General features: G+C 39.1%; 1 protein-coding gene across 2 annotated transcripts in view; it reads right to left on the bottom strand.

Annotated features, from left to right (window-relative positions):
- Positions 1 to 2,074: 2,074 nt before the first annotated feature.
- tek (TEK tyrosine kinase, endothelial) overlaps positions 2,075 to 10,479 on the bottom strand; it is a 45,356-nt gene continuing 36,951 nt past the window's right edge. The window contains exons 19-25 of one of the 2 annotated variants that reach the window (XR_014627917.1): positions 5,044 to 5,157; positions 4,905 to 4,975; positions 4,251 to 4,291; positions 3,732 to 3,828; positions 3,556 to 3,655; positions 3,332 to 3,465; positions 2,075 to 2,289 (exon numbers count right to left, since the gene is read on the bottom strand). Coding sequence is in view for 1 of the 2 variants with exons in the window: in XM_084413473.1 (XP_084269599.1) it covers positions 3,391 to 3,465; positions 3,556 to 3,655; positions 3,732 to 3,828; positions 4,251 to 4,291; positions 4,905 to 4,975; positions 5,044 to 5,157 (498 nt within the window). In the remaining variant the exon portion in view is untranslated. Of the gene's footprint in view, positions 2,290 to 3,065; positions 3,466 to 3,555; positions 3,656 to 3,731; positions 3,829 to 4,250; positions 4,292 to 4,904; positions 4,976 to 5,043; positions 5,158 to 10,479 lie in introns of those variants that run through there. The other variant, XM_084413473.1, reaches the window with a different exon arrangement.

Genomic DNA, 10,479 nt, shown 5'->3' with positions numbered 1-10,479 from the left:
TAGACAGGACAGGACAGGACAAGACAAGACAAGACAAGACAAGACAAGACAAGACAAGACAGGACAGGACGGGAAATAACTTCTGAGAAGTAACGGTAGCAGTCCTCAACGTGCATCAAGGTCAAACAATAATCCGACAACACAGACACGAAAGAGAGAGCTAGATATAGCGTGGTCAAAAGAGAAAGATAGAGAACAGGTGTGATGATGAGATGTGAATGAGAGCCAGCTGATGGTAATGAGAGGAAGAGATAATGGGTGTGTGTGTGTAAGAGTGTAAGAAAAGAGAAGGTAGGGCGTAATACAACCAGCAGAGGGAGGCAAAAGGAAAGAAAAAGAGAAAGAAAGAACCAGGATCATGACATATATACATATATTGAATATGTCACGATTAATTGTCGATAATAGATTTAATCGATAAAACGTATCGATCATCGATTAAGCAGGTTCATGCACGTGCGTGCTGCTCAACCGCAAAACATGTATAGCGAGCACGCCGGAGTTATGTTTGGGACCATTTTACACCTTCATCATGACTATAAGTTTGCGTGTGCATTCGCATCCTTTTGTTTTGTGCAAATGTAAGTTGTAATGTTGTGTTTATTCAACGCATTCTCATCCTAGGACATCATATACTGACGCTTTTGACATTTCATCTACATCGAACGCACATGGCACCCTTTAGTGTCAATATGACACGCACAGAGCTTTGTTCGGTTATGGGTAGGTTTAGGTCTAGGGTAGGGTTAGGGTTAGACCACTAGGAGGCGCCTTCTGGCCCATATCTATCTGCGTCTCATATTGACACTAAAGGGTGCCATGTGCATTCGATGTAGACGAAATGTCAAAAGCATCAGTATATGACGCCTTGGGATGAGAACGGGCTGGTTTATTTTGTGTAGGCCTAATGTATCTATATCTGATTTATCTCATATAGGATGCATTTGATTAAGAATTAATGTAGTAAAGCTTACGGTGATCCTCTTCAGTTTCAGCACGCGCAGCTCAAACGGCAATGCACGACTAATAATGACTATTGGACTGTCATATTACATAACATTATAAAGAGAACAATATTGTCATAAAATATTGTGAATTATTTGGGTTTAGTTGCCATAGTCGCGTTGCTCCAGAAATAGCGCGTCCACAACATGAGTCATTCTGAATGGCACGTAACTTAGTTCAAGTTCACTTCTGCATTCGCTTCATTTTGTGCAGATATCATTCGTAATATTATGTTCATTTTGTATATATCTGATTAATCTCATATAGGATGCGTTTCTTTGAGTTAAATAACGCGCTAGCAAAGTGCTCCAGTTTAACGGTATTCATTTAGCGTGCAGCTCAAACAGCAATGCACGGTTAATAATAACTATGATTAGGACTGTCATATTACATAACATGAGAACACTGTTTTATTAAATCGTTGTGAATTCATTGGGTTTAGTTGCCATTTTCAGCGCGTTTTTCCAGGAAGAGCATGTCCACAACAGTCACATATTCCAAGCACGCATCTGAGGTGTTGGTGACACTTTTCATTAGTCGTAATATTTGATTATTAAATAATTAATTTAATTAAATGATCAATCACATTGAAACATTTTACAATCCTACTAGCCCTTTATTTAGATTAAAAATCATTCTCATTCATTTGGTGAGGAACATAGCGTTTTGTGCAGTATTTGCACACCCTGTCATGCTGTTGGCCATATGCCACTGCAGCAGACTCATAATGCAGTGTTACGGCTAATGATTAATCGATTAATTGATCGTTAATTTAAACGACGATCGATCATGGGAATTTGTTCAAATTGACATCCCTAATATATATATAATTATATAATTATTGCGATGTGGAATGTAAATAAAATCAAAGAGGTGAATTAAAGAGTTTTGTAACCATGAAATTTTACCATGACAACTTTAGCCATTTAAAAATGATATCCAACCACTTTCTGCAACTATACACAAAATTACACACTGAAATCATGTTTGATTGTTCTGAATCTGTAATCCTGGATTGCCTTTTGTGTGCTAAAAAGTGGTTATACATTACTTATTTTGGTCACAAAAATAGAAGCTTTTCCAGAGGTTTATTGGTCTTAAAGCTGCCGGATTGAAGTCTTCATTATGTACATTCAGAAACAGAATGGCTCGCAGTATCAAACAACAGGGCTTTAATTAAAAACAGTGAAATATACAAATGTTAAACATCTGTCAGCATCTGCACTCAACATCTCACACACCAATAAACACTTCACAACAAACAGAAATATGATACACACAGTGGCCCTCATTTATCAAAAGTGCGTACACCAAATTTCCAGCGTACACCTGGCGTACACCCAAAACCACGGTGACTTTGAGATTTATCAATATGGACGTTGGCGGACGGCACGCTCAAATCCTACGCCAGCTCAGGAGGTGGTGTACGCACGTTTTGAATGCGGGAATGCGCAGAAAAACAATTCCTAACACCACAAAACGCACTGACAAACTAAAAGATATAATATATTATGACCCACTGTAAAAAAAACAACAACATAGTAATTATAAACTTCAGTGTTTATTTTTGTGCAACATGGACTTCAATGTTTAATTTGTGTGAATTTACCAAAGCATTTGAATTGTAGGCATATGTATTCCTTAAGTTGCGAGCCTGTGCGCTTTACCTGACGTTTCAAGCCTTGTTTATACTTTCGCCTGGCTCCGCAGCGCGAGTCTCCGCAGACTGCGCGCGCACCTCCCCAAATGGACGAGGCGTTACTCGACGCGCTCGCCGTTGTACTATTCTTTGAAACGATGGTTAGGCCAGGGTTAGGCCCGGCAGGTGTGCACGGACTGGGTTTAGTAATGAAAGGCTTTCAATGACCAAAAAAATAATTAAGACTGACAAAATAATAAAAATGCCATTCTTCTTATTTAAAATAATAATAATAATACAAATAATAATAATAATAACGACATTCTTCTTCTAAATAACAATAAGCGTCATCATTAATAATAAAAATCTAGAAATCAATTTTGTTTCTTTCCACTTCCCTGGTTTCGCTTTCTCTTTCTCAAAGAAGTTTCTCTTCTTTGCCGTCTTCCGTGTGTCCATGGCGTAAAATGAGGGCGTGGGGGGAGCGGAGACTTGAATATATAGGGGCGTGTTATTCTAATGACGATCGATTTCAGCCGCGGCATTTATCAAGGGCAGGTATTGCGTACACCAGAATTTCAAAGGTACGCACAGCTTCATAAATCAGGCGATGAGAAGAGTGTAAGCATAATCTTACGCCAATATATACGCCCGTTTCTACGCAAGATTGATAAATGAGGGCCAGTGTGTGTAAACCTCTAGTCTGTGAATCAGAGGATGATATTAAGCGTAATGAAGCTCTGAGATCAGCCAGCCTCCTCCGCAGAACAGTCAATGCCGGCATAGGTGAACTTCTCATAGAGCGTCGTGTTGACGTACGTCTGGACAGAATGAGAGGAGAAGATCATCAGCAAAACAACATGTAATGATGCTCTTCATCAGAATTGGAAGAGTAATAATCCCCATGATACCTTCCTCTCCTCCAGCATACGATTGAGTGACATCAGGATCTGAGCGAATGACGGCCTCTCGTACGGCTTCTCCTTCCAGCACTGTTTCATCAGCTCATACCTGTAGAGCGAGACAGAGAAAGAGTTCATTCCTTTTGCTCTCGCACATGTGTGGCTGACCGGCGCTTCACACTTACACCTCGTCATCACAGTTGAGTGGCTTCTCCAGCCGGAAACCCAGCGGGAGTTTCTCGTAGAGCTCAGCGCACGTCAGACCGCAGTACGGTGTGCCTCCTGCCAATCAAGAGCCAACCAATCACATGTCAGCGGGAACACCTCAGACATGCAACCGACCTCCAATACTGTAGGTGTGTCCCAAATTATGCACTAAATGTTCTCTAACCCATCTAGTGTACGAGTTTTATAGGGTTATTTAGTCATTCAGTATCAGAGTCTGATAGCATGTCTTCATACGCTAGGTTTAATTAAAGGGTTAGGGTAACCTAAGGGTATACAGTACCCTAACCCCTAACCTGCGATCAGTGAGTGCATGAAGTGTCCAATTAACTTGATGATTCATCATCCAGGTTTTTGAAGTGCTTTTTAGAATTTTCTCATTATTCACACTATTTATGCTAACCAGTGCATAATCACATAAATTGGGACGCACCTACTGTAATATTGAGAATATTGAGAAATATCCAGTGAACACAGACCTAAGCTGACCACCTCCCAAAGCAACACGCCATATGACCACCTGCACAGACACAACACACGTTACTCTCACGCAGACACAACACACGTTACTCTCACGCAGACACAACACACGTTACTCTCAGTGCAGACACAACACACGTTACTCTCACGCAGACACAACACACGTTACTCTCACGCAGACACAACACAAGTTACTCTCACGCAGACACAACACAAGTTACTCTCACGCAGACACAACACACGTTACTCTCACGCAGACACAACACACGTTACTCTCACGCAGACACAACACACGTTACTCTCACGCAGACACAACACACGTTACTCTCACGCAGACACAACACACGTTACTCTCACGCAGACACAACACACGTTACTCTCACGCAGACACAACACACGTTACTCTCACGCAGACACAACACAAGTTACTCTCACGCAGACACAACACATGTTACTCTCACGCAGACACAACACACGTTACTCTCACGCAGACACAACACAAGTTACTCTCACGCAGACACAACACATGTTACTCTCAGTGCAGACACAACACACATTACTCTCACACAGACACAACACACATTACTCTCACGCAGACACAACACACTTTACTCTCAGCGCAGACACAACACAACAGACTGGAAGACTCTTACACGTCACTGTTGGTGGTGTAAACACTGTAGTTGAGAGATTCTATGGCCATCCACCTCACCGGCAGACGGCCCTGCGGAGAAACACACGTTAAATCACACATTCATTTACACATTCACACGTTCTCCTTCAGATCTTTACCATTGTCTTCTTCACGTAAACCTCCTGACCTCTGGACAGGCCAAAATCAGCGATCTTTGCCATAAAGTTTTCTCCTACCAGGATGTTTCTGGCTGCTAGATCTCTGTGAATAAACTGCAAAATAAAAATATTCAGAAATGTTAATTAAATGTGCAGCGGTGCCAACTTGGAACCAGCAATTAACCAAATAAATGCACATAGTCAAGTTACCTACTTTAATATAGCGCTTTTTACAGTACAGATTGTTTCAAAGCAGCTTTCAGGGCCGTGCACAGACCTTTTGAGGGGCATGTGTTGAAACTGAAAAAGGGAACCCCCTACCTTTTTTTTATTATTATTATATATTTTTTTATTAAGATTATTTAGTAAGCCTACATAAAAGGAAGAAATGGTCACATCTTCATGACAAATTAAATTCAAATTCAATAACACAAAATAATAGTTTTAAAAGCTTTAGATTTATTCACTATTAATAACAACCATAATAATAATATAGATAATATAGATATACAGGGTTTTAGGGCTTCTTTAATCCTAAAGGGCTAAGGCACTAAAGCCCCAAAAAAACATATTTTACTACATTTATACATGTGAAGACGAGCGGAGAGTAGCCTATAAAATACTATATATTAAAAAATTAGCTAGATAGCGAATACGTGCATATTAACAGCCTTGAATTAACCATAATTTAATATTATTACCATAACATGATTAAATGTTAATAAATTAAGTGTATCAGCAATCATAAATCAAAGAAGAAATTTCAAGTCAAGTCAAGTCATCTTCATTTATATAGCGCTTTTAACAATGTAGATTGTTCCAAAGCAGCTTTACAGAGATACAAGGATAGTTTAAAGGAACAGAGATTGTTTTGGCTTTATAGCAGTTCTTGAATAAAGTTATTTTCCAGCTAAAGTTAATATGATTAATTCACTTCCGTCGCAACGATCATTAGTTATTAACTTAGGGGCCGCTAACATGACACCGTTTTAACAGGAAACTCTACACAGACTTTAAACGCAAAACCTGTGAGAACGCTGATGGCGTACACATGCGTATTACGAGTTCAGTCTATTGGTATGCGCGTTTGAATATATGTGTGAAGGTTTGTAATTCCCTATAAACCAAGCCTTAAAAAATTACTTGTCAGACCGTAACATTTTGATACAGAATTTTATCACTTCGGGGTAGATACGCGAACCGAATTTTCCCGACAACGCTTTATCTGTAGAGTGGTAAAGGGATCCTCCATAAGCAGAAACTAGTTGGCACTTTAGCACCACCAGCAGTTGATTTTGATATTCTAGGTATTATCAACTGGCCGGAATTTTGAGATCGCAATAGACGTGACGGACTATAATGCGTTAAGAGCTCGCTCAAGTACTGTGGAGCTAAACCATTTAGTGCTTTGTAAGTAATCAACAATATTTAAAAATGTATGCGATGTTTAATAGGGAGCCAGTGCAGTGTTGACAGAACCAGGCTAATATGGTCATACTTTCTGGTTCTGGTAAGAACTCGAGCTGCTGCGTTTTGGACCAGCTGTAGTTTGTTTATTAAGCGTGCAGGGCAACCACCCAGTAGAGCATTACAATAATCTAGCCTTGAGGTCATGAACACATGAACTAATTGTTCCGCATTTGTCAATGAGAGCATATGGCGTAATTTAGATATATTTTTAAGGTGGAAAAATGCGGTTTTACAGATACTGGACACGTGACTTTCAAATGAAAGATTGGTATCAAAGAGCACACCCAGGTTCCTAACAGACGACGAAGAGTTAACAGAGCAGTCATCAAGTGTTAGACAGTATTCTAGGTTATTACGTGAGGAAGTTTTTTGCCCAATAATTAGAATTTAGTAGTAGGAAATTACTAGTCATCCAATCAATCAGCTATGCATTCCGTTAATTTTGTGAATTGGTAGTTTTCGTTGGGTTGTGAAGAAATATAGAGCTGAGTATCATCAGCATAACTAATTCCATGCTTCCTAATGATATCTCCTAATGGTAGCATGTACAGAGTGAACAGCAGCGGTCCTAGTACTGAGCCTTGTGGTACGCCATACTGAACTTGTGATCGATAAGACATCTCTTCATTTACTGCTACAAACTGATAACGGTCAGATAAGTATGATTTAAACCATGCTAATGCAATTCCACTAATGCCAACATAATTTTCAAGTCTATTTAAAAGAATGTTGTGGTCAATAGTGTCAAATGCAGCACTAAGATCAAGTAACACCAATAGAGAGATACAACCACGATCGGATGATAAGAGCAAATCATTTGTGACTCTAATGAGAGCTGTCTCAGTACTATGTTACGGTCTAAATCCTGAATAGACCGTTCAGAATCCTCGCAGATATCATTTCTTTCTAAAAAGGAACATAGTTGTGAAGATACTGCCGTTTCTAGTGTCTTTGACAGAAAGCGTAGATTCGAGATCGGCCTGTAATTGACAAATTTTGTGGGATCAAGTTGCATTTTTTTAACAAGCAGTTTAATCATAGCCAGCTTAAATGTTTTTGGTACGTATCCTAGAGACAAAGATGAATTAATGATATTAAGAAGAGGATCTATGACCTCTGGAAGCACCTCTTTCAGTAGCTTAGTCGGTATAGGGTCTAACATACATGTTGTCGGTTTAAATTATTTAATGAGTTAAGGGCCCGAGTGTGCTCGTTGTACCACGGCGTTTGACTATTTTCTTTAATCTTCTTTAAGCGCAACGGAGCAACTGTGTCTAAAGTGCTGGAAAAGAGAGAGTTAAAAGTTTCTGTTGCAATATCGAGTTCTTCTAAGCTATCTGGGATGCTGAGATGTTTAAACTGATTAGGAAGATTATTAATAAAGCAATCTTTAGTGGCAGAAGTGATTGGTCTAACATATTTGTAACACGGAGTCGGCTTTGCAGCCTTGGCTAAATGTAATTTACACAAGACTAGATAATGATCTGAGATGTCATCGCTCTGCTGCAGAATTTCAACGGCATCAACATCTATTCCGTGTGATAATATTAGATCTAGAGTATGATTACGACAATGAGTAGGTCCTGACACGTGTTGTCTAACTCTAATAGAGTTCAGAATGTCTTTAAATGCCAATCCCAATGCATCTTTTTCATTATCTATATGTATATTAAAATCACCAACAATTAGTACTTTATCTGCAGCCAATACTAACTCAGCAAATTCTTTGATAAAATCTTTATCTTTATGGTGCACTTAGGTGACGAAGATCACTCAGTCGCTTTGTGTAAGTTCCAGAACGAAACAGCGCGGGGCGCACCTGTGCTTATGATTTTCCGATGGTAAAAAAAAATATAGGCTATGTTGTTGTATTACTTATCAATATATTGTTAACATTGTACAAAAGTCAAACTCAAATGCAATTATGGGGTTTTTGACCAGCAAATGTAATCACATTGCCGGCGGTATCACATTACATTTTCATCAACAGGTTACAAATTAGTTTGTTGTAGCTATATTGGCGCTCAGTTTTTCCTGTTGTAAAATACATTTGGCCAAAATCTCATTTTATAAAAGATGAAATGCTAATGAACAGATTATTTAAGTGTAGGCTGTGTATTTGCTATGACTAGATGGCAAATGCTTAGACCTCTCTCTCAGGGTCCCATATGTCTCAGTCAGACATCAAATAAATAAAATATGAACCTTTATAGACATATTGTTTAGTACTTATTCAAACAACAAGATATTTGTTTACCCTTGCAAAACTTCGTTCAGCTGCTGTCTGCTGTACGGCTGTTGCGGAACTTCAGTTCATTTAGTCAAGAAGATAGAGGGGGCGGAGTTATCAGATAGAGGGGGCAGAGTTATCAAATTTCATTGGCTAAATATTTGTAAGGGTTAGGGTTAGGGTTAGCAGACAGACAGACGGACGTAAAGGGTGACCAATAGCATTGATTTATTGAAGAAAAAAAAGAACACCACCAAATAAAAAGGGCACTTTGGAGTGTAAGGGCAAAAGAGCATGTGTTCTGCACATGTTGAGCCCTACCTGTGCACGTGCCTGGCAGCTTTACAGTGATAATAGGAAATTAATCCAACAATGATTGTTTTGGCTGTACAGCAGATCTACAAGAAAGTCACTGTCCAGTTTAAGTACGTTTTTAATTTATTCATTTCCATTGTAAAATCATTATATATTAACTTAGGGGCCACTTACACGACACCGTCTTCAACAGAAAACTTTTAATGCATTCTGGCCGTTCATTTAATGACAACAGTGTTTTTATGGCTTTAGAACGCAAACTTTGAAGTCGGTTTCAAAGTACAAAAAAAAAAGACATATTGACTAGAATGTAAATGACTTGATTCTGTGAGAAGAAAGAGTGTGTCCTGATGTGAGACATGAAACAAGCACAGATACAGTATGAGAAAATGATAAATTATATAGTTTAGCATCAGTAAACAGAAATATGTGTTTGCTGAGCACAATTAAAGGCACTTCAGAATTAAAACTTCCTGATAATTTACAAACCCCACAGACATGTTCATGTCTTTCTTTCTATAGTCGAAAAGAAATGAAGGTTTTTGAGGAAAACATTCCAGGATTTTTCTCCATATTATGGACTTCAAGGCTAGATTACTGTAATGCTTTACTGGGTGGTTGCCCTGCAAGCTTAATAAACAAACTACAGCTGGTCCAAAACGCAGCAGCTCGAGTTCTTACCAGAACCAGAAAGTATGACCATATTAGCCCAGTTCTGCCAACACTGCACTGGCTCCCTATTAAACATTGTATACATTTTTAAATATTGCTGATTACTTACAAAGCACTAAATGGTTTAGCTCCCCAGTACTTGAGCGAGCTCTTAACACATTATAGTCCTTCACGTCTTTTGCAATCTCAAAATTCCGGCCAGTTGATAAAACCTAGAATATCAAAATCGACTGCTGGCGGTAGATCCTCCTCCTATTCACCAAAACTCTGGAATAGTCTTCCTAACTTGTCCGGGAAGCAGACACACTCTGTCAGTTTAAATCTAGACAAAAAAACACACATCTCTTCAACCTGGCATACAAATAGAAAATTATACATTCCTATTATTCAAAACAGTTAAATGATTATGAGGCTGCATAAATTAGGTCAGCCGGTACCGGGAACACTTCCTATAACACCCAATGTATTCATTACATCATAAGAAGAATGGCATCTACGCTAATGTTAGTCTTTCTGCTTATTCCGAGGTTTACTCTAATCAGCTGGATCCAGACTGTATCCAGATCAGATGGAGGACCTGCGCCTAGACACGACCACAACGCATCCCTGAAGTGTCAGCAGAGATTGTGTCAACTAGACTCTCATCGAAGGCCTCATCGACACGACAGCCATCAGCACTGATCCTCAACAAACCTGTCTCCATCCCAGTGTGATGACTCTGATCTTAAACCAGATGGAACTGGATAATA

This window comes from Rutilus rutilus, assembly GCF_951802725.1.
Source record: "Rutilus rutilus genome assembly, chromosome: 7".
NCBI lineage: Eukaryota > Metazoa > Chordata > Actinopteri > Cypriniformes > Leuciscidae > Rutilus > Rutilus rutilus.
Note: the sequence above shows the minus strand (reverse complement) of the source record. Positions and strands in the feature narration are given on the sequence as shown.